The 24,711-nt window shown below is 42.2% G+C and overlaps 1 protein-coding gene across 1 annotated transcript in view; it reads left to right on the plus strand.

The window, feature by feature from the left end:
- The window catches only part of GFRA1 (GDNF family receptor alpha 1), a 161,950-nt gene extending 137,459 nt beyond the window's left edge, over positions 1 to 24,491 (plus strand). Inside the window, exons 9-10 of the mRNA XM_054382395.1 lie at positions 20,348 to 20,404; positions 24,330 to 24,491. Coding sequence (XP_054238370.1) covers positions 20,348 to 20,404; positions 24,330 to 24,491 — 219 coding nt within the window. The remainder of the gene's footprint in view (positions 1 to 20,347; positions 20,405 to 24,329) is intronic.
- The last annotated feature ends 220 nt before the right edge of the window (positions 24,492 to 24,711 follow it).

Genomic DNA, 24,711 nt, shown 5'->3' on the forward strand with positions numbered 1-24,711 from the left:
GAGATCAGGCATCGTTTGTGGAGTAAAATACAGGCTAAAACTTCCCATCAGTGCAAGTCAGCACATCTCTTGTTATCATCAGAGCTACACAGGCACACACTCATTAAAGTTCAGTCTCTTTGGCATGAGAAGCTTTCTGTGAGACAGAAATATTCTGATGAAATATTTTTCACGTCGGAAGTCAGGAGTGATGGATTTCTGTACTGAAAGGCAGCAAAAGAGTTTATTGTGCACATTAGAATTACAGTTTAAATTATGGCTTCTTTGATTAGCATGCTTTTCATGATACCAAAATATTGTGCATGTATACTGCTGGAGAGCATAATACTTTAGCATTATTTCATCAATGATAAAATATTTTACAGTTCATTTAAAAAAAAAAAAAAAGGCTTTAATAGTCTGAGCATCTTTAGTGTATTATAATGATACAGCACTTTATAGCAGACTGTAAAAATCCAGACTACAGTTTTAGGAATCATGCAATTTTGTTTTATAGTTTAATAATTGTTCAATTGAAAATGAGTATGAGGTTACTAAAAACCAATTTAATGACTTAGAAAAATACAAGTTTATTAAAATGTACTGCACACCTTTAGAGAAAATTGAAATTTCTATGGGCAGATTATGGCTCTTATCCTCAGAAAGAATTTTGCAAATTATTACTGCTAAAAGCAGATGTAGCATTTGCAGTTTTTCCCCTAAGCCACATTCGTTTCTACATTTCACATGAGTATCCTCTTACAGGAACACCTACAACAGTACAAAGTGCTGGAATAAACCAGAATCAGAAAATCAGATCACATCAGATAAGCCAAATCAAACTATTCATAGCTGATGCTATTACTTTATGTGGTTCTTCATCATATTAAAGGTATTCCTAATGTCAGCCAACTTCAGTTCTCAATCAAATATCTAGTCCATCATGCATTTCCCTTTTAAAGCAGATAGCTCACTATAATTTTATGGCATAGCTACTACTAATAAAAAGTCTAGGTCATTTCATTGTGATGGTAGATGTTTAATCATACTGTCTGTGGAAGCACAGTTCATAATATATTGTGTGTTTATGAGACTTGACAAAGTGCTGTGTTTTAGGCATACTGGTTGCTACTGGCAAGTACTGGGTTTTAGCCATGCCTCTGCTTCCATTTGTACTTGTTCAAGTGAAAGTAACTGTGGTTATGCCAGCAGGCTGACCCCCTTGCAGAGCAGCAGGTCGTGCTGCCAGGTTTCCAATGGAACAGAGAAAAAGAATAGAATCCTTGAAATCATTCGTAGTTTTTTATTTCAGAGAATCAAAGAATCACAGAATGGGAGGGGTGGGAAGGAACCTCCAGAGATCATCTAGTGCAACCCCTCTGCTGAAGTAGGAATGGTTTTAACTGTTAGCTTTAATTTCTGTCAACTGGAACAGCTTGCAGGAGTCCTTCATGTAGACCAGTCTCCAGAATCATACTAACTATTCCACAGGCTCCTGATGTAAAAGGCACTCTTGACCTTATAACCCCAGTGAATGACAATTAACTACAGTGAAGATATCATCTCACAGGCTATATTTGTTGTGAAAACCTCAGTGTATTTGAGTGCTCTAGAAGGAATAAATATTTTATTAGTAGTATAAACTATGCTAGTGCCCTGTGTTATCCTCAAAAAGTATATCCACAGAGATACATGAGGAAAACCAAAGTAGAAGGCTGGTGATATCTCAGATAATTGATACAGTTGTCAGTACAGAGATGTGTCTTTCTAAATCACAGAAACAGATCGACACTTTGCAGAATAGATCAAAACTTAGCAAATGAAATCTTTATCAGCTCTGCCATTTTTGCAGAGAATTGTCATTTGCTCAGCAAGCAAAAGGATTTCACAGGACTTGTGTAATTGGAAAGTGTTTTTAAACACTGTTACTGAAGCAGTTATTGATGGGTTTGTTTTGTAGTGTCATAACTGAAGGCAAATGACTGTGAATGCTAAATAATTTTGGCTAGCGAAGCATTTTAATCATAAATGCATACAATTCTACAAATTAAATACCTTCTCTGTCTTGGGGGGGATAGTGCAGAACAGGTGAGAAGTCAGGGGAGTAGTGTAGCAATTTCTTGCACAACCTCCTTAATCCATTGGGAAGAAGGCTCACTCCCAGAGAGGAGTGAGTGCAACACCCTGGTACAGGGTTCTGAGGTTTGCCATCTCTTGTCCAGCCCCCTAAAATCCCCAGAGGTTAGAGAGGTGGTCCCAGATCTTGGAGCAGGGCTTCCCACCTGTGCTGGTTTGAGGCCAGCCAGAACATCTCTTGCCCCGAAAGGGACATAAGAATGACACACACAAACGGATTGGAGAGTGATGGAAAAGTTTAAATGGAAAAACGAATTGGTGAAGCTACAGAAAACTACAAACTACAAAGCATAGTGGAAAAGAACATCCTAAAGCATACAGAACCCCCTCACAGAATTCCCAAAAGCTTCCCAGTCCTCCCTTCCTCCCACCTGAGGGTCTACCCAACCCCTCAGGGCTCTTTCTTCCCCCTCCCGCTGCTAGGCAAGTCTCAGGCTGGCCAGGTCCGAGACTGCCCCCCCCTCCATTCTCCTCCTGGCATTAGGCCTAGACAGGCCTAAGAGGCCTTGAGGATACTCCCCCGGCATTACCCGATAAGAGAGGACATCTCCCAGGGGAGCAGAGAGGGAAGAAAGAGGAAGAGAATGACTCTGCAGATGGCCTTATAGGGCGCAGGATTTATGGGTAGAAATACACCGTTTCCTGTGTCCACCCCTCTGGGTGGGCACCCAGGACACCAGAGGTGTACCTCATGTAGCAGTGGCAGGGGGCACCCAGCCTAAACTGCCACACCACCCCAGAGTCCTTTCCCAAGCTGGATGAGGCTCTGGCCAGCCTGATGTAGTGTGAGGTGTCCCTGCCCATGGCTGGGGGGTTGGAACTGGATGATCCTTGTGGTCCCTTCCAACCCTGACTGATTCTAATGTTCTATGATTCTAAATGTTTATTCCCTGGCATTTTTATGAGCCTTAAATGTATGAGTGGGCTGAGGAGAGCTCAGGGTTGACTACTGCGTTCAAATTGCACTACAGTTCTTTGATTTCCTGTCACTCTTGTTGGCTGTTTGCTTTTTGCAGACATTTGCACTTAATGATCAACAGATTGTTTGCACAGATTAGCTACCTATTTCCCGGAGCACACAGACCTATGCTGTTGTTTGGGACAAGTAGTTGATTGAATGTTGTCTGCTGCTGCAGAAAAGTGTCAGTTACAGCTCACTGTCCTGTGCTTGCAGCTCGGATTTATTTTCAGCCAAAATACTTTTAAAGAAGATCGGAATTGTGTGGTATGTAGAAGCCACTGCCCTGTTGTGGTTGGTCTTGAGCAGTTAATCAGGCAGACTTCTCCACAAGCCTCCAGAGTCTTGTGCACATGCTTAATTGCCTATTTCTTAGTAGTTTCAAGTGTTCAGATTGCTTTGTTGCTCATTTCAGCTGAATCATGAGGAATATAGTAGAGTTAAAGCATCTGAGTGAAGGTGGATGAGTTTGAGTACGCCAGCGCTCAAAAACTGGAAAGGATAAGATGATGTTACCCACTGGATGAAAATGGGCTTGAAGGCATTTACCACATTCTCTCCTTTTACACATCTTGCAGAACATGCCAGTTGTGGAAGCGGATGTGGCAGCTTTGTTCATCCTCTTATGTTCAGATTCATGACAGCATTACTTACCCCAGCACAGAACTGGAATCTTTCCTCTGGAGATCTAAACATCTCTGCAGTACTAGGAAAGAAAATCACACTGCTTTTAAAGAGAGAGATTCCCTTAAACTAATACACATATAGCAGCTCTGAGCACAAAGATCCTTTTCAGACATCTCCCTGTACTCTTGGAAATCCTCTCTATTGGAAATAATAGAAATTGAGGACATGCACTATTTTATCATGGACAGTTCCCCTTTGGGAAATGATAACCAAGACTGGTTCTGCCCATTTATATGACCTGAGAAGTTGTTAGATTTTTAGTCTCAGTTTACTGTCATATTGACACCATCTCTGAAAACTCACTTCCAGTTAACCATTAATCTTTCTTAGATTCTTTTCCTATCTGTCATTTCCTCTTTTTGTTGTTGTTTGCTTTTTGGGTTTTGTTGTGTTTTGTTGTTGTTGTGTTGTCCTTTCTTCTTGCAGATGCATGCTGTAATCTTTGGGCACTCAACTGCCTCATAGGCTTATTCTGGTATGTAATTTATCAATATATGTCTTTCTCTATTTCCTCTAAAGATGTCATGGCTAAATGCAAATTCAAGGGGGAAAAGACTGCACATGATTGAGCAGGAGAGCTGTTGAGCCCATATGGCATAGGAGAGTCACCATGCCATCACTGGCTGGGCTGCCTTGGAAGCCACAGGGGGAAAGGGAGAAGGGGCTGGGGGTTGTGGCCATACTGGGATGCAATTAAGAGAGTGGTGTAGGTCTGTATTTTGATTCTGGAAAAAGTCTGAGGGAACCCTGTGTTCTTTTCCTTGAGTCAAAAGGATACATCGCCTTCCTGTGCCAACAGCAAACCCAAATACATGAAGTATGTTTATGCATACAAAATCACTTGAATCTGAAGAGGCAATCACACAAACTAATCAAATTCTGCTTTTTTTGTTTATACACTTCTAAAAATGGAATAACTCCACAGTCATGTACATTGCAATTATCCTTAAGTGTAGGTTGTAATTATCAATTACTCCTTGCATATATAGATATAATTCTTTGATAGTTCTGTGTAACCCATAAACTACTGCTCTTAACAAAATAAACTACCCAGGCTTGCAGTTACTGTGTGGCAGATTTGACCAAAAGCATTTAGGTAGTAATAAAGAAACATTTGTAGGGATAGTTTCTTCTTTATAACCAGCAGCAAATGAAATACAGAAAAGCCTAATGGAAATTAGAATACAATAATAAGTTAGTAATTCCAAATCATACATTGGTGACAAGGCAGCATAGCTGAAAAAGTAATATACCATGAAAAGAGAGAATTTGGAACCTCTTCCATAGCTTGCCAGGAATTTTCAAGTAGTCATATCAAGTTTATAGGACAGAAAATGAAATACAGTCTTTTAACCAAATTGGCTAAAATATACTCTTAATAAAGCAACATTAATGATAGCGAAACACCTGAACCACTTTTAACCCATCTGCTCATTTTATTTACAGTCTTTGCTGTACATTAATAATCAAATACTGGAAATAAATCACATGCTGTATTTTCTACTTATTTTTATCCCTGTAATTCCTAATCAGCTGTTTTATCTGTGTGACAGATCACTACATTGTCCTCAAACCCATTTACTTTATAGCATCTGTCAATTTGCTGTTGAGTTCCAGAACATGAAACACTGTCACCTATTTCAGTGCCTTGCCTTCAAAATCAATATAAGCTCAAAATGTTTATTTAATCTGTACTTTGGAGGAAAGCCTAATTATTTCACACCAAACTGTAGATGTAATCAGTGGACTTGGCCTAATAATCCCACCTCAAGTTAAGCCCTCCTGTGTTCTTGGCTCTTTCTGTGAGCCACAAGTAAGCAGACTAACTATTGTGTATAATGTAGGATATTTTTTCATAGGTTCACTCAGCATGTGTCATAAAGAATTAGAGGATTATCCTCCCTCATGTCTTTCTTGAAACAGAATTAGATATTCAGGGCAGTAATTTACTAAGTACTGCATTACTTGGTCCTACTTTATTTTTCCAGATTGCCTTTTTTCAGAAGCCTGAGGTTGCCTCTAATTCAAGGCTAGATATGCATTGTCACATGCACATAAACATTTGGGTGTACTGAATTCATGCTCAGATTTTCAATGTCTGCATTCAGGTTTCTAATGTACATGGCAGGTAAGGTGTGTACTGGCCAGGATCTAAATAGCTACTTGCAGTCCTAACTACCTAATTTGTGCAGAGCTGCATGAGTGGGCAGATAAAGCACACATTCCTTAATCTGTCTCTGCACAAATGGACAAAATGTAGTTTGATCAGAACTTTTCTGATCAAGAGTGTTTAGAATGTTTTGGGTGTGTTGTTTTTTTTTCTGCAGGGGCTTGCCCTCCTCTAGAAGCAGTGCATTAACAATGGCACAGATCCAAGATAAGTTCTTGAAGACCATTTGTGATGAATTCTATGTCACTGTGCTGTACTGCATGCTTCAATCACATGTGCACAGTAATTATCTGGTTCTGAAGGCAGATTTAGGGATCTGTTCCTTCAGGGACCTGAGTGCTTGTATACAATTTCAGAAGTCAAATGCAAATTCAGGAAGGGTAGTCCCTTTTCTCCTACTGATTTTGTACTTAATTAGTTTGACAAATTCTTGCAACTGCTTGCTCACTCATCAAGCATTGCCCTAACCCCTATTACTTTTGATTAAGATTTCTTGATTGTTCCTGAGGATTCAGTCATGGTTATTTTTAGATGAGAAATTCAGTTGTTAGGGAGACAACAGAAAAGGTTTAGATAAAAAACAACGCCCCATCTATATACCCAGTGAACACCTTAATGAGGATACTTATGAATCATTAATTAAGCAGAGGCTTTTCACCTTCAGGTGGATGGCTCAGATACAGTGTTGTGTTTAGCAGCAGTACAGACCTTTGGTGAGAGAGCTCTGGTCTTTGGGAGCTGAGCTGGTCAGGGACAGCCCCTAAACTACAAGTCATGCTGGCTCACATGAGTGTAACAGAGGACTGGGCTCTGGTGTTTCATGAACATTTAAAGAGAGCAACTGGCAGTGCTGCAGCTCCAAATAGTCTCCAAGCCAGTCAGGCACATCTGCTCAGATATGCTCAGCAAGGCCTCATTCATCATCTGCTGCCCTTTGTTATGTACAAAGCCTGTTGTAGTGAGTGCAATTACATTCATCCATGCACGGCACATCAGAAATGTGATGTCCTCTGCTGTTCAAGTGGTCACTGAGTGTGAGCAGCATAGTGAGCAGCCCAGATTCCTTTTAAGGATGCTGTTCTCAAATGCTAGAGAAGCCAGCCCCATCTTGGCCACTGCACATGGTGTCTCTTAAACCCATTAAATTCACTCCTCACTGGGGTGTTTCAGTGCTGGTGAGCAGATACAGCGCCATACATTAATACACAGTAGACACAATCTGTCTTTTATACATATATTCATCCCTCATCTCTGATAATACTGTCTTAGTTCTGACTTCCAACCCACTGCTCTGGTGGGGGTAGGGGTAACACAAGAAGTGCTGCAGTCAGCACACACCAGATGTGCCTTTCTGGAATGCTTCCTCTCTGGAAACTTGATGACAACATATTGACACTGAAACCTGCTAGTAAAACAAAGCTGATGCTTGCCAGTGTTAGATGGATCTGAGTAGGGAGATCACAGAGAAGCACTCCCCTCTCTTGGTCTGTTTTCTACTTGCCTCAGCTCAGTCCAGCACTATTAACACAATCCTTATGCACTCAGGGAAATGTTTGCCACCCACTGTCATCAATCAAGATTCTCTTCAGATAGCACTCAAGATATTTATCTAGGTGAAACCTTCTACTCTCTTTCCTGGTAGCGTGGGGCACCTTTACATTTTTTTCTCATAGACTTTTCAATGGAGTTGGAAAAATCTGAGGATATAGCAGGACTGTCCCTTTTTAACTGAGCAGTTTATCTCATAGGAAGGTAAATGATTGGTATGGGGAAACATTCTGAGTGCTTTGCAGTGTTATAAACCTACATCCCATTAATTCCTCAGTCTCTTCGATGAAGTGCACTGCCTGGGGTGCAAATTAGTGCCACTTCTGTGCATTGAACCTGTCCTCTTCAAAGAAGAACTGCTCCAGAACCACCTCCTCATTTCAAAAATACTACAGACTAGTTGTGTCAGTATTGACCTGAGCTAGATTAAACTAGCTACCTCAGAATATGAGGCTGTACAACCCATTAATATTCCCCTGGACTATTCAGTCTTCCACAACATAAATACTTCAAAAAGTAGGCAAAGTAGTCACAATAAATCTTCAAAAGCTTCTTCCAGTTTAGCATGGCAACCTTCCAAAATACACCCAAAGTGATCCTGTTGATCTCCACTGCTTGCATTATTAGCATTCATCTATTTATATTTTCTGGCTTCTTAAATGTAAACATAAATCTAAGCCTTCTGTCCTGTGAATAATTTGTGTGAGGAAACAAAGGAAGATCATATCCTGTGAATACAATTTTGCATAATCTGGTAGTTATTTGCATAATCTGGTTATTATAGGCTGGAGTTTCGTTTTAATAGGGTTATAATTGTTAAAGATCTAAAATTCACAATGCTTTTGTGTCAAAGAAATTGTTTCAGCAATGGGGAAAAAAAACTCTCAGTACTTCTTACTGATCTCACATTTAAGGCCAGGAGTTAGATAGGAAGTTACTTTTCATTTTTACTTGTTGCTGCCTGGCCAATGGAAGGAAGAATTCCTGTTGGTGCAGTGGGACCAGGGCACATTTCTAATAATGCTGTAGAATCATAGAACAATTAGATGTTGGAAGGGACCTCTAGAGGGTCCAACCCCCCTGCCAAAGCAGGATCACTTAGGGTAGTCCCCACAGGAAAGCATCCAGGTGGGTTTTGAGAGTCTCCAGAGAAAGAGACTCCACAATCTCTTTGGGCAGCCTGCTCCAGTGCTCCATCACCTTCACTGTAAAGAAGTTTCTCCTCATGTTGAGGTGAAGTCTTCTATGTTCAAGTCTGAATCCATTGTTCCTTGTCTTGCTACTGTGTACCACTGAAAAGAACTTCGCCCCCTCCACTTGACACCCACCCTTCAGCTATTGATAGACATTGATCAGATCCCCTCTCAGTCTTCTCTTCTCCAGACTAAACAGCCCCAGGGCTCTCAGTCTCTCTTCACAGGGGAGATGCTCAAGTCCCCTAAGCTCTCCTCTGGACTCTCTCCAGCAGGTCCCTGTCTCTCCTGAACCATGACTCTGCAGACTCCCCTTGCACAAACACTTCTCTGCTTATTTGAATAGCTTTGTTAACTACAGGGTAGGTGTTGTGTGTGAGAGCAGTGTTCATGTGTAAATCATGGAGATGGGAAAGGCCGCTGTGGTGTCTGTTAAAATATAGTCCGCTATAGTATAGCCCATTAAAGAGAAATAGTGCTAGGATTTCGCTTGCGTTTTTGGGAAGGGATGATTCTCTCCTGTCACCTCAGCAGGGAAAGAATGAATGTAGAATGCCACATCAAAGTCTGTCCCAAGTATTGACTTTAAAGATCCATACTGCAAGGGCCTTTTAATAATATTTAGGAAGCTGACAGGACAAACCAAGGTCTGGCTTAGCTAATGAAGATCTGTGGACAAGACCAACTGGATGAAGGTTTGCTTGTTTGTTTGTTTGTTTTTCCCCAATTATGACTTAGATCTGTTGAAACATATGCTCATTGTAGAAAATAAAATGCCAGCAATCAAAATTGTATGATATTAAATCCCTTTCAGGAGTTAGAATGCTATCAGAATTTGTTAATCATGAATACTAACAGTGAATTTTTAATACCTTTCTACAAAAACATAAAAGCATATATTCTAATGAAGATAAAAATAGGTTATTATAGACACAGCTAGCAGCTATGCTTGAAGTGTTGTCTTAACATTTTGCATTTTAAAAAATCCTGTGTGCAGCAACTTTGGACTTTGCCAAAACATTAACTATTTGGGTGAAATTTTCATGCTCTGTGTGTGGCTCTGGCTGAATTATTGGGGAGTAACTGCTTGTCAAAACCCCACAGTCACAGTCAGCCATAACCTGTTATTCTTAGAGATTCACCTTGGTAAATTTGAATGCATTATTTTAAAAGATATAACTCTCCAGTATTTTTCTTCTGAATGATATTTTCATTGCTAAAAAATTGATATAGATACTGAGGCAAGCACTGCTGCAAGTTCTCTTAAATTTCAGTCGTGCAAGTTCTGGGGATACATCTGTCCACCTGCAGAATTCAGCTAAAGGATTAGAGGAAGAGGGAGAAAACACTTTCAATTTTTATTTCAGTGGCACTTCTGGATAGCTGGTTGTGCCAAAAATGCAAAATTCCCCAACTGATCCGAATAACAGCTGTTCAGGATTGAATTACTTTAAAGGGAAAAAAAAAAGGGGGGGGGGCAACAAAAAAGCCAACCCACAAGTCTCTAAACCATGTTGTAATTAAACAGGACTTGGGTGCAGGCATAGCCACATAACTGGAGAGGTAAGGAAACTAAGACATTGGGCTGGAAACATAGAAGCTCTGAATAGGGATGGATGTAGCTGTGTGATGGGTGCTCAACTAAGCAGTTATTTTCTTCTACCTTTCTGTGCAAGGTTACTTTAGCATCTGCAGCCTTTGCTTTTGCTTCCCTGTAATTGCAGTGAAGTTGCTTGTTGTCTGAAGTGCCTTCAAAACCCTCTTAAGGCTTTCTGTGTTTGCTTTCTAGCCGTGCCAGTGCTCACAAGGCAGACGCACATACACGTACGTAAGTTAATGAAGAGAAAAGTCTGAAACGTTTTTACTCACTTAACCAAAAGCAGATGCTCCTGGTCATTCTTTTGCCTTCCTTTTTAAAAATTATGAGTGAATGCAGTGCTCAAGAGACCAGCAGTAATACCACTTGCTTAAGGTTGGTGTAGCACAAACAGTAGCTTCTGTAATGCTCAGCGCCCAAGGCCTCATGTAGGCTGGTGCTCAGGCAAGCTTGCTTCGTCTTCCCTTCAGCTGCAGAACCAGAGGACACCACCCCTGGTCCTGCTGGCCCCAGTACAGAGGCAACAAATTCATTGTTTGCTTAATCTCTTCCACCTACTGACAGCTTTGATCTGGATGTTTCATGAGTCTGACCAATGCAGCAAGGATCCCTGTTGAGATGTCTCTCTGCAACTCTGCTTCTAGCTTGTGAGGCTTTCTTAGCAAAGAGTCCCAGTCCAACACTGTCCTGTCATCTGCTTGGTGTGGAAGAAAGCTTGCCTTTAAGTAGCAGGCTTAGTGCATGCCTGCCCAGCAGAGAGCAGCTGCCACCCAGCCCAGGCACACCTAGAGGTGTGAGATGTGCTGTGGAGGTGGTGTAGCTGCATGATCATGGTGCCTGCTTTCAAGGCTCATTAGTGCAAGGCAGGCCTGTGCTGTTCTGGTTGAACTGCTTTTAGTCCCTGAGTAGCCATGGCTGACAGCTGCTCAGGAGTGTTTACACCACACTCCAATGCACCACATAGCCCAGTCTAATAGGGGAGGTGGGTACTTCATCTGCTGCCAAACAGAACAACTTTGTTTGCATATTTGGACATGCAAGGGCACACACTTCAGTCTGGGAAAGTGTTGTGGGATCTGTAATTCTTCAGTGGCTTAGGTTTGTTCAAAATTAAAAGCAGAGTGTGTCTTTTATCAGGGACTGTAATGACTTTGTGTTGATGCAGCATGCTTAGAAGCTGTTCAGTGCCTAACAGCACATGCTACCTGTAACTGCTGTGTATGACACTGGGGTGATAGTCATGCTGAATCACTAGGGAAATGAGTTTTAATAATAAAATCCCAAACAACTCAGCTTTGAATGATATGGCTGTTCAGTTTTATAACTAGAGGAAAAAAAACGAAGAGGAAAACCTAGGCAGCCTAAGCCATTGAGATAGTAACCTAACAAAACTGATTCTGTCTATGCTTTTTACTATTCTGTTTTCTCCTCTGCCCTTCTTAATGCAAAAATGTTTGCTTGAGGCATATCCATAAAAAGACCATATTAGGAGAATTGCATAATATCTCCTAAAAATAGGAAGCAAGAATCTAGGACTACAGAAATTCGTTTTACTCAGATAAATGAATGATTGAACACGAAAACAAAATTGTTAGCAAGTTGCTGTACTGCCATGAAAGGTAAGTCAGTCAGTTCAGTTGCCTTGGCTGGGTGTCATACTTTGTGCTGTGCTCACTAGGAGACTAATTGCTTGAAATAAATATTTGAAGATCTCTGTGTCTGGTCCTTGTAAGCTGTTTGATCAGTTTAGTGTTTCTGATAGGATCTGTGTTCTATAAAACCTTTAAGATTGCAGTTAGGCAGTTTGTGTGTTATATTGTCTCAGCCATATAAGTGCAGTGAGAGATGGGGCTTAATTAGGTCTCATCTTTGCTAACATAAGGATGTGGGAGTGGTCCAGAAATAATTAAAATGCCTCAGGTCAACTTTCCTTCTTTCCACACTTGTTTCTGCTTATTTTGGGAGGATTACTCCCAAACCCCACACCTTACCTCCCCCAATCAAATTTTCTCATCATTTCAGGATTTGGAGAAGTTGGAGGGAGGAGGATTTCCTCTGCCTGTGTTGGACTTGAACAAATAATAGGCCTGTTTCTCATATTTCTAAAGTCAGGTCTGCTGCTAAGTGTGTTTCTAGCTACAGTTATCAAGAGACACAAGTATCTGCACTGGACACCTGTTAGAGCAGGATTAATTCAATCCATCCTTACCCAGTGGTCTGATGAAAAGACATTGCTGCCAGCCCACCTGGCCCTGTCCAGAAGAGGCTGAGCAGTGCTCCTCAGCTGGTTACCAAAGAGCTGGAGAGCTGGCTCTAGGCAAATAGGGATCTGTGTCTGTCCCTGCCTCTCTTCCCAGAGGGTTCCTCATTCCTGGTCTGGGGCAGACTTCTTTTCAATCCCCTTTCCTCCTTGGAAATGTTCTCAGGAGTCTCACCATGCCTTTTTCCCTTGCCTGACCAGAAGGCAAACCTCCCTGCTTTGAGGTTGCCTTCCATCCCGTGTTTCTGATGCTTGATTACTCAAAACCAGAAAGAACCAAGAGATGCTGAAGGGTATGCATGTGTGTTCCTTTAAGAAAGCCAGAGCTTTGTGAAGGTAATCTGGAGCTGCCCACCAAGCAGCTGTCTGCTGCTTTTGGATGGGACCTAACTCATGATTTCTGAATGCTCAAACTGGCAAACCAGAGGATGCCTGGACCCAAAGCACTGCCTGGGCTCTGCCGCCCTGCCCAGGCACAGGAAAACCAGACACAAGGCTCTTGTAGGAGAATGAGAACAAACTGTGTTTTTTAGGACTGGGACAAAACTGGGGAGGACAGGTGTTTGGGGCTGGGAGGTAAAGGGATCTGAAGGGATTGGCTGATTAACTGTTCATTGCAATGTACTGCAGCCTGTTAAACTCTGTGTGTGATTCCCCAATGCATCTTTGGGCACAAAGGCATGATTGCTTTGGTTTATTTGATGTCTGTTAGCTGAAAAACTTGTGATTTGATTCTCAGACTTGTGCCAGCAGTGTCCTGGCAATGCTCATTTTTAAAAGATACTTGCTTCCCTGTGCAAAGTGGGATGTCAGCACTGTACTGCTTTTATGCAGAATGATGACTGATAATTTCATGCCCCAAGCTTGCATCTTGAGGGCTGATTCAGCAGAGAATAAAACAAAAGGGGAGGGGAAAAAAAAAAGGCAGAAAAAATATTTGAATTCTTTTTTATAGGATTGTACGAAGCTCACTTTTTATAGCATAAATAGCTTTGCACCCTGGCTGTATAGTATGAGTCTCAAATTGCTCTGTGCTGAATTGGATCCTTCTTTTAGTGGCCTGTGTCTCTGACCCACACTTTGCTTGTCTTCCCTACTGAAAGTAATTTATACTCCAGCATGGCATAGTATCACCGTGCTAAGAGGAAAATACTATTGACAGATTTGATAGATGCACCCATGGCTTAGTGAGTGCAGAAGAGTTAAACTGATTGCATTTTTACAGTCTGTATGTTTCTCTGCTTATTGTTTGTGTGCCCTGCTGTTAGAAAAACAGGTTAGTTGCATAGTAAATCTCTCTGATCAACACAAGAAAAGAACAAAAAGAGCAGCCAGCCTCATGTGTTACAGCGAATTCAGAAGCGTGGTCATTTGAAGGCTGTGTTCTGGGGGATTTGTCCCTCTTCCTTAGAAAGAAGAAGTTAATTTGGGCATAACTAATCAGGCATCTCAGGAGAGGACAAAGGCACCCTCATTAAAATTAGCTGAAAAAGCAACCCACATAACAGGTGTCTAGTGAAATGATACTGCTGGTGTCTCTCACTGTAATGCCGAAGCAATACGTTCCAGAAAGCACAGAGGACCCAAAGCATGTAGCTAACAGCAAAGGCCTGGTTTCTGAGTTTGGATGCTCACTCTGTGCCTCTTTGCCTTCATGTCTGATGAATTTATTTCCCTTTTCATGCTTCTTTCCCTCCCCTCCCTCCAAATTAAAGCTCACCTCCATTAGGAGCTGTCCCCAGTCAGACCTTTTCCTCGCTGTGAGTAGCCCCAATATGCATGCTGTAGCAGATACATAAAAATACTGCTGGATGACAAGCCATAAATAATGTGTGTACTGGCTCCTTGTGAGATATCACTGCAGTGTTTAATGCATTTATTAACCATGTAGTGCTATGATTTATAGAAGCTGGATGCATAATTGCAAGATAGCATTTCTGGGAATAAATCCAGGGCTATAGTGTCTTCAAGGGACAGAGGCAGAGTGATCTGGGGAATGGGAAGCAGGGAGCAACTAGGTTTGGCAGAATGTTATGGTAGTTACTAAGTGCAGGACAACAGAAGACCTGGTTGGGATGTGTCAGAGCAAGGACATATGATAGAGGTAGTTTAGGAGCTATTTGGATTAGAAAGAAACATGGAAGTCCATAGAGTCCTGTGTCTGGAGAAATATCTCTTTATGCAATATTCCTTCTTTCAAAACAGTGCTAGCTTCTCTGTGGGTCCTGATTCTCCTTTCTTGTAAGGAAAGAAAGTAAAATTTTGCCTCTGGTCATGAGAGTTATTTTTATTTCTGGTCATGCAGTTGATTTGTCTACCAGCCTTTGAATAAGACCAGCACTTTGGATATTAAAAGCTAAGGGTTTCGAAGGCCAAAACAAGGCTTGTGGAGGAACGTACAGGATGCTAAGCTCACCAGGAGGTGTGTGAATATGATTATACCTCTAAATACTATCTGTTGCTTGTGCTACCACAGTGATGAGGTTCTCTGTAAAAGCAGATGTTCGTTTTTACAGCATAGGAAAGCTCAGGTGAGTGCAAAGGTTGTTGGCAGTGTGGGGGTAGCTTTGCCGGAGCAGCCCACGTTAGTGAATTACAGTTCAGGCGAAGGCAGGACTTTGGCTTACAGTTGGAGGCATGTCACAGCTGAGTGTGTAAGTCATTAGGAAATGCTATTTTACCTCAGTAAAAAAGAACTCATCCTTCTTTCCATATGTTTAGCTGGTTATTTTCAGCTGCTTTTCTTTCACTGTTTTGGGGGGGTTGTTTGGTTGGTTTTAATTACTGCTTTCATCAGCCCAGCTCCGCTTCTGTTTCTTTTGTTTAATGGTGAAATTCCCATAGATCTCTTTGTCACCAGATGAGAGCTTTACATTAACATTAAAAAAAAAAAAACAAACCAACCCAATAGTTTGAATATAGAATTCTTAGCCATTTGTGTGTGCTATTTTATTCCTGTGGGATTAGGTGCTTCCAGCACATTTGAAGTTACCTTCTCACCTATATGTTAGGTAAGTAGGATACATGAGATGGGGATTTGGCAGTGAATCATAGACTCAGAATGGTTTGGGTTGGAAGGGACCTTCAAGATCGTCTAGTTCCAACTTCCACCTGCCATGGGCAGGGACACCTTCAACTAGACCATGTTGCTCAAGGCCTTGTTCAGCCTGGCTATGAGCACATCCAGGGAGGGGACATCCACAACCTCCCTGGACAACCTGTTCCAGTGTCTCACCACAGAATCAACCAGTTTGGAACAGACCTCAGAGATCACCAAGTCCAAACTATCACCTAACACCTCCTGATAACTAAACCATGGCTCCAAGTGCCACATCCAATCTTTCTGAATACCGCCAGGGGTGGTGACTCCACCACCTCCCTGGGCAGCACATTCCAATGTCTAACAACTCTCTCTGTGAAGAACTTTCTCCTCCCCTCAAGCCTAAACTTCCCCTGGTGCAACTTGAGACTGTGTCCTCTTGTTCTGGTGCTGGTTGCCTGGGAGAAGAGACCAAGCCCCACCTGGCTACAACCTCCTTCCAGGTAGTTGTAGAGAGCAATAAGGTCTCCCCTGAGCCTCCTCTTCTCCAGGCTAAACACCCCCAGCTCCCTCAAGCTCTCATCAGAGGGCTGTGCTCCAGACCTCTCCCCAGCCTTGTTGCCCTCCTCTGGACACATTCAAGTATCTCAATGTCCTTCTTAAACTGGGGAGCCCAGAACTGGACACAGCACTCAAGGTGTGGTCTAACCAGTGCTGAGTACAGGGCAGAATGACTTCCCTGCTCCTGCTGACTACACTGTTTCTGATACAGCCAGGATGCCATTGGCTCTCTTGGCCACCTGGGCACACTGCTGGCTCATGTTCAGCTGCTGTCAATCAGTACCCCCAGGTCCCTTTCCACCTGGCTGCTCTCCAGCCACTCTATCCCCAGCCTGTAGCAGTGCATGGGGTTGTTGCGGCCAAAGTACAGACCTCCACACTTGAGGTTCACCATCACTGTAAAGAATTTTTTCCCAATTTCTAGTCTAAATCTGCCCTCCTCAAGCTTCAATCCATTCTCTCCCATCCTGTCACTACAAACCATTGTAAAAAGTGCCTGCCCTCCCCCACTCTCTGTTTCCCCTCTGCCCCCCCCTGCTTTCTTGCAGGCCCCCTTCAGGTCCTAGAATCTTTGACCTCTTGCATAATGAACAACTCTCATTTCCCAAATGTGTTAATGGGTGTACATACTCCCTGTCAGAATTGTCTGCAGCAGTACCTGGTGGGCACACATTTCTATTGTTTAATTTTTTTTGTAGGATAATGGAAGATGTTATAAATATATCTCCCAGTCTGGGTGCATAGTCTCTGAGCCCTGATTTTTTTTTTTTTTTAACTCTGATAAGGTGTTCACTCACTGCTCAAGAGTTAGGGCACTAAGAATTTTCCGCTTAGGTTGTAATTAAAAGGCATACATTTTCTATAGCACTCTGTTCAACATGTACAGGGTTTTTCCCATTACTGGTGATTTAGTGATGCTCTGTTGTATTATAGTAGTGCAGCCTATGCCAGCATTTCCATTATAACCACTTTCTACAGGTTTATAACTCAACAGTAAAAATGTACTCTTCCAGTGGGAAACTTGGCATATAATGCCTCATCTCATCCTCAAAAAATAATAGTTTTTTTTTTTCCTTTCCCTTCACCTTCCATCCACCAAAAGAGGTTGGATTTTTTGCTGTATTTTAAATGGAAGATATTGTCCTTTCTGTTTCCATAAGAGAAAAGCCTACCCTGATTATTAAAATAACCTTTTCATTTCTAAGGAGGGAGGACTGTACAATGCAGAGTACATGTGATTAAGTGTTGTTGATGTTAGAAGGATTACAATAAGTATATGGATGGAGTGAAATATTACCTCCCAAATGGAAGCAAGTGTATATTGATCAATGCCATTGAAAAGCTTTTTTGTGTGTGTTGAATTTGTTTCTAGCTGTTGATTCTACCCTTAAAATAGCATCCTCAAAGGAAAATGGGTTTGAGCTGCTGCACACCATTGTATGTCTGGCTGAATGAAGTAAAGGAAGACTTTACTGCGTGTAGACAAAATAATGATATTTTTCTCTTGTCTCATTTGAGAAGCTCAGTAAAGAAGGAATTTAAATTCTAACTTTGGTGTTGAGGCCAAAGCACAATGTTTCCAACAGACAGATGCTTGTGTGGGTGGAACAGGTTGCCCAGGGAAGTGGCAGAAGTCCCATCCCTGGAAGTTTTTAAGGCCAGGCTGGATGGGGCTCTGAGTAACCTGAAATCCTCTTTCTCCTTTACCTGCCTCCTTGGAGCTAGCCATTTAGGAGTTAAAATCTACCCAGCTACCATTAAAAGAAGTTTCCTTACCTCTGTGAATTCCAGCACCAGTGCAAAGATAGAAGGAATCCTTCACTCTATTGTGTTTTCTTGTCACAAATTTGCTTCCAGGTATTTCTTTTTCCATTTTGTTAGTTCAATTTATCTTACCATATCCACTTCAACAGTGATGGTTCTTCTACTCCTTAGTAATTTTCTTCTACTAATTAGAAGAAAGGATATGTAAGAGGGAGACGTCTCTGAGTGTTTACTAATGAATTGAGCTATTATTTTGTCATATACTTGAAAACTATCAGCATATATACTGTATGAATTCTTACTATGGCCAAGCTGTCTTTCTCTTGAATCCCAGCTGGTTTAATTTTTTTCAGCTGTCTCTAATATATCTATTTATTAATATTAAAGTATCATGAAAAGCAGAGAATGTGCCTCCTAATGAGAAGTTCAGTTCCTTCATTTGGTTTCCAAAATCAGTAATTAGGTGGAAGACTCTTTTGTATCCATAGGCAGTACCAGTGGCTCTCAGATGTAAAATAAAATAGCCCTGTGTGGAAGTGAGCTTTTGGAGGGCATAAAATCAGAATGCTCAGCGCTTCCTCACATCATAGAATAGAATCATGGAATCATAGAATCAACCAGGCTGGAAGAGACCTCCAAGATCATCCAGTCCAACCTATCACCCAGCCCTATCCAATCAACCAGACCATGGCACCAAGTGCTCATCCAGGCTTCTCTTGAACATCTCCAGTGATGGCGACTCCACCACCTCTCTGGGCAGCCCATTCCAATGGCAAATCTCTCTCTCTGTGAAGAACTTCCTCCTAATATCCAGACTATACCTCCCCTGGCACAACTTGAGACTGTGTCCCCTCATTCTGCTGCTGGTTGCCTGGGAGAAGAGACCAATCCCCACCTGGCTACAACCTCCCTTCAGGTAGTTGTAGACAGCAATGAGGTCTCCCCTGAGCCTCCTCTTCACCATGCTAAACAACCCCAGGTCCCTCAGCCTCTCCTTATAGGGCTTGTGTTCCAGGCCTTTAGTCCAGGCATTTCTGCCCAAACCAGTGAGATTCTACAATGTACAGTGAAAGGAACAATGAGATTCAGATCCTTATATTTTTTCAGGAAATGAATTGCAAGTCCAACAGAATTTCCAGGTGGATGTATCAGGGTGCCGAGTGCAGTCAGTAGTTCTAGTGTGTAAATGCAAGCCTTCTGTTGTAAGAGTTGTTGATGTTTCTGGAACATTCAGATAAAGCAATGATGTTGAGAATCACTGAAGTACTTCAATCAACTGCAGCACCATTTATTGCAAATATCTTCAGCATCATAGGCATTGATATTGCTATTGCTATTGTAGAAAAGCAGAAAACTCTCAGCCCAGTCATGTACACCTCAGCAGTGGGAATATTGGATACCTTGTGATGCCAGGTAGAGTGCAAAATACTCCTCTGCTGTTGTATAATGCTGACACCAGAAATGCTTCTTGCTTGAGTCAGTGGGCAGAGCACACAATAACAGCAACAGATGGATGCCCATCATAAGACATGCCTGAAGATATATAAGATGGATTTCTTACTTTGCAATCATCTGAAATACCTAGGCATTTCATAATATTCCATGTATAATAATCCATGAATGCAGTGTAAACAAACAATTCACTTTAATTTACAGGTAGGTACATTAAAAGGCATTAAATGTTCTTTTTGTAACGTTTTAGAAGGGTCTCTGTGGCAGCTGTGCAATGTATTAAAATTGTGTTTGTACTTTCAGAATAATACTAGGAGAAATTGAGAGAGTCATTAAGACTAAAATACTCCTCTGTTGTATGTTTCCCTAAAACTAAGGCATATGATAAGCTTTTTGTTAATATCATAAAATCATAGAATGGTCTGGGTCATAAGGGACCTCCAAAGTTCATCCAGTCCAACCCCCTCTGCAGTCAGCAGGGGCATCCTCCACTAGATCAGGTTGCCCAGAATCCTGTTGAGCCTCACCTTGAATATCTCCAGGGATTGGCCCTCTATTACCTCCCTGTGCAACCTGTTCCACTACATCACGGTAAAGAACTTGTTCTGAGCATCCAATCCAAATCTGCTCTTCTCTGGTTTGAATCCATTGCCCCAATGCAGTGATAGTATGGTGATTATTAACTGTCACATTTAATCTCTTCTCATGATCACCTGGCACCCTTTTTAAGGGGCCAGAGAATATCCCATGGTATCTGCAGCTGATGGCAGTCAGCATTGTAATTACTGAGTAACTTTAACTGTTTGAGGCTTTGCTGTGAATTCCAATGGGAATGGGAATGTTACTGGATAACAGCTACATTTGAAGAGTTTATTTGCTGGGCATGTGCAAATCACTCTTAACATTTTAGGAGTATGACAAGCCATGTGAATTTATTTGAAGTGCTCTGTGCTGCTCTATGCATCAGCTGTACAGGGAATAATTTTTTCATTTGTTCTTTAGGCACAGAAGAGGAGGAAATCCAATGAATCTGTAGACACAGAGCTCTGTCTTAATGAGGTAAGAGTGTGGATCCTGTATACATCACAGGACATGGGTCTCCCTATGATATAAGATGTTAGAAGTCTATCAAGGTTATAATGGGCTTACTTCACACCAAAGTGTTGTAATGTGGTGGGTTGGAATTCCCCTCCCAACATTAACTTCACCAGGCTGGCTCAGTTCAGAAGCAATTGGAGCTATATTTACAAGCAGAACTACAATCTCCAATGGAATGCTATGAATATATACAAATATACAGTATTTACAACGTTTACAGATATTTACAATTAACAAAAACAGCACAAAACCCTCCTGGCCAAAGCCAGGAAAGTTGCCTCTCTGCCTCCCCCTTCCCTGCCTTCCCCTGACCTCCCTGGCCAAAAGGAAGAGAGAAAAGAAGCAGAGATTTATCTTAGACTTAGCCCAAGGTCAGTATGCAGGTTGTTGTCTCCCCAGTGAAGGAAGCAAGAAGAGAAGCAGAACACCCTGCTAGACTGCTAGAGATTGTTTTGAGAACTGAATCTTATGGGATCCATCCCTCCAATGGATTTGTTTAGAATAATAAATATTTTCCTTTTTACACCCAATAGTGATTTGTTTGCATTCTGCTCAAAATCTGTGAAAAATTTTAAGGGCATAGCCCTAAAACCAACACACAAAGTCTTCTTAGTATTGTTATGTTTAGATCACAGTATCACAGAGTATCAGAGGTTGGAAGGGACCTCAAGAGATCATCAGGTCTAACCCCCCTGCCAGAGCAGCATCACTTAGGGTAGTCCTCACAGGAATGCATCCAGGTGGGGTTTGAATGTCTCTAGAGAAGGAGACTTCACAACTCCCCTGGGGAGCCTGTTCCAGTGCTCTGTCACCCTCACTGGAAAGAAGTTTCTCCTCATGTTGAGCTGAAATCTTCTATGTTCAAGTTTGAACCCATTGTTCCTTGTCTTATCACTGTGCACCACTGAAAAGAGCCTGGCCCCCTCCACTTGACACCCACCCCTCAGATATTGATAGACATTGATCAGATCCCCTCTCAGCCTTCTCTTCTCCAGACTAAACAGCCCCAGGGATACATAGCATATTAAAGAATGGTCTTCACAGAAACCCAGAGCTGGGCTCAGTGGCCTCTGCTGACTATATTTTAGTAGCTGTGTAGTACATGTTGAGGCTGATCCCATGGGAATTGCCACTGTGCTGAGCGAGGATAATTAGGTAATAATCTGCAGGGACACAAGCTGATAGGGCTATTAACAAACAGACAGAAGCACAGTGGCCATAGAGTCATAGAATCATGGAATCAGTCAAGGTTGGAAGGGACCACAAGGATCATCCAGTTCCAACCCCCTGCCATGGGCAGGGACACCTCACACTACATCAGGCTGGCCAGAGCCTCATCCAGCCTGGCTGCAAACACCTCCAGGGATGGGGCCTCAACCACCTCCCTGGACAACCCATTCCAGGCTCTCACCACTCTCATGGGGAAGAACTTCTTCCTCACACCCAGCCTGAATCTCCCCACTTCCAGCTTTATTCCATTCCCCCCAGTCCTGTCACTACCTGATAGCCTAAAAAGTCCCTCCCCAGCTTTCTTGTAGGCCCCTACAGATACTGGAAGGCCACAAGAAGGTCTCCTCAGAGCCTTCTCCAGACTGAACAGCCCCAACTATCTCAGGTTGTCCTCATAGGAGAGGTGCTCCAGCCCTCTGCTCATCCTGGTGGCCCTTCTCTGGACACCTTCCAGCATGTCCATATCCCTCTTGTAACAGGGGCTCCAGAACTGGACACAGTACTCCAGGTGGGGGTCTCAGCAGAGCTGAGTAGAGCCATCATTCTGTAGCTAACAAAAATGACCAGTTTAGGGCATGAAATCATGTTCACATCAGGAGATGTGATGCCTGGACATCGGGAGACAGATTGACAGCCTCAAGAGACAGGAACCTCCCAGTGCTCTGTGAGCAGTTGGCTGAGCCTGACCTCCAAGCCTGCCTTTCAGACGTAAACATTACATCAGTTTCTGTGTCTGTCAGTTTATATCCTTTGTACTGATTCTCTCAGGAAGTTTAATAATTACTGATGTGCATAAATTATTTTTTGCACTGTGGAAGTACATAGCCCAGGACCTAATGTGCAGGCAGAAGACACCAAAAGAATGTGACAATGTCTTTCAGCTTTTCCTTCTACCAGCCCAGATTTTTCCAGTTCTTACCTCTTTAGGTAGTAATAAGAATTTCCTGTAAATACTAGAATGAAGCCCAAAAACACATGAGGGAACAATGCAGTAACATTAACAGATTTGTTGACCTCTTGTGCCAACTACAAGACCATACACAAGGCCCTAGTAGCTGTAGCTTAGCCATAAAGAACTGCTGGCCTGTCTTACCCCATACTCTTTCTCTGACAGTTTCCAAAAAGCAGATGCCCAGGGTTGGGTATAAGAAGGTATATTGTGATAATTGCCCCAATGCCTTTTCAACTTCCAGCAGTTTGCATCTCAAGGCCTTCCAAGTTAGCCAGTTCCAGCAGGTGGTTTCAAAATGAAGGAATGGCATGAAATGTATCTGTGAATGTCTCCCTGGCTCTGTAGACAGTCAGTTCTGTGGAAACTGATCACAGAATCAGCCAGGTTGGAAAAGACCTGAGAGATCATCAAGTCCAACCTAACACCTTCTGACAACTAAACCATGGCTCCAAGTGCCACATCCAAGCTTTTTTTTAACATCTCCAGGGACAGTGACTCCACCACCTCCCTGGGCAGCACATTCCAATGGGTATTTACTGTTTCTGTGAAGAACTTTCTCCTCCCCTCGAGCCTAAGCTTCCCCTGGTGCAACTTGAGACTGTGTCCTCTTGTTCTGTCACTGGTTGCCTGGGAGAAGAGACCAACCTCCACCTGTCTACAATGTCCTTTCAGGTAGTTGTAGAGAGTAATAAGGTCTCCCCTGAGCTTCCTCTTCTCCAGGCTGATGTTCTATACTCATTTTTTGTACCTTCCCTTCTGGGTACTTCTAGCTTGTACCTTGGCCCATTGCCTCTCCAGGATGGAAGAGGCTTGTGCCCTCTGTAGAAACTGCATCCTTGGGGATTTTCAGATCCTAAGTGGACAGGGTCTGAGCAGCTTTGCATGGAGTAGATTTGACTCGATGACCTTAGAGGTCCTTTCTAGTCTGTGATTTTCCCTGTTGGGTTTTTCTTCTTAGTGATGATGATAGCAGTGAGAACTATTCCTGCTACATGGTCCTTCTTAAAGAGTTCACTTTAATCTGCCAGTCTACACTTTTCCATATGCACACTGGTTAATTACTGGTAGCACAGAAGACAAGGAATGTAAATAATGCAGTAATTAAAGGAAAAAAAGGCATGAGGATAAAGTTTCCTAAGCTAGGGAATACTGTCTTTTCTGATCCCATGGATTAGATGTTATTCATTGTTATCCAGAAGTAACTTCTTGTCAGAGTTATTCTGTTGACTGTGCTGAAGCTGCACTTTCTCTGTGGGCCCTGCATTTGCTTTTTAAACTAAACTGGCATCATAAACACAAGTTTGTTAAAAAATTTGGTGTACTTAACTCTTGTAGGTTAAGGGAAACCAAGAGTTAATTGGTATAACCACAAAGAAAAGTCCTCCAAAGGCTAGAGAGTCCCAGGGGGATAGATTTACACAGGGAAACCCTGTTAAAATGGGGATTTTTTTTTTCATGCTTTCTTTTTGTATTATTATTTTAAATTGTGCTGTACTGTTGGTTTTATCCTTTAACCTAACTTCAGAATAGTGACATTTTAACATCTGGGTTTGTGCCTTTCATATCTTCTGTTCTGTGGTAGTGCTGCCAGGGGAGGGCGGGTCACGAACAAGGAAAAGATTCATTTCACGATGCTGTAAATTGAAATATTTTGCCATAAAATGGTAATGCAATGATGACCAAGGAAAGTATTATGTCTTGCAGAATGCTATTGGGAAAGAGAACACAGCAGGAGTCTCCACGAGTCACATATCTTCGGAAAATTCGCTGGCTCTGCCTGGAAGCTTCTATCTAAGCACACGGCTCACTCTGATGACTCTTGCACTCTCACTCTGTTTGTTCCTAAGCTCATCAGTGGTCTTGTAGCTGCATTACAAAGGACATGTAAAAAAAAAAAAAAAAAAAAAAAGTCTGTTTCCTGTCCTCTGTTGTTTATCTGGAATTCCAGGTCTGGGAGCTAAGCTGAGGCACTCCTGGCTAGAACAGTCAGCTGGAATTTTTTTCTTTCTTCCTTTCTTTCTTTCTTTCTCTCTAAAAAAAGCTTCTTGTGATATTTAGAGGCTTTGTGAAATACTTGGTGCAGTGC

The sequence above is a fragment of the Indicator indicator genome, chromosome 7, assembly GCF_027791375.1.
Source record: "Indicator indicator isolate 239-I01 chromosome 7, UM_Iind_1.1, whole genome shotgun sequence".
Taxonomy (NCBI): domain Eukaryota; kingdom Metazoa; phylum Chordata; class Aves; order Piciformes; family Indicatoridae; genus Indicator; species Indicator indicator.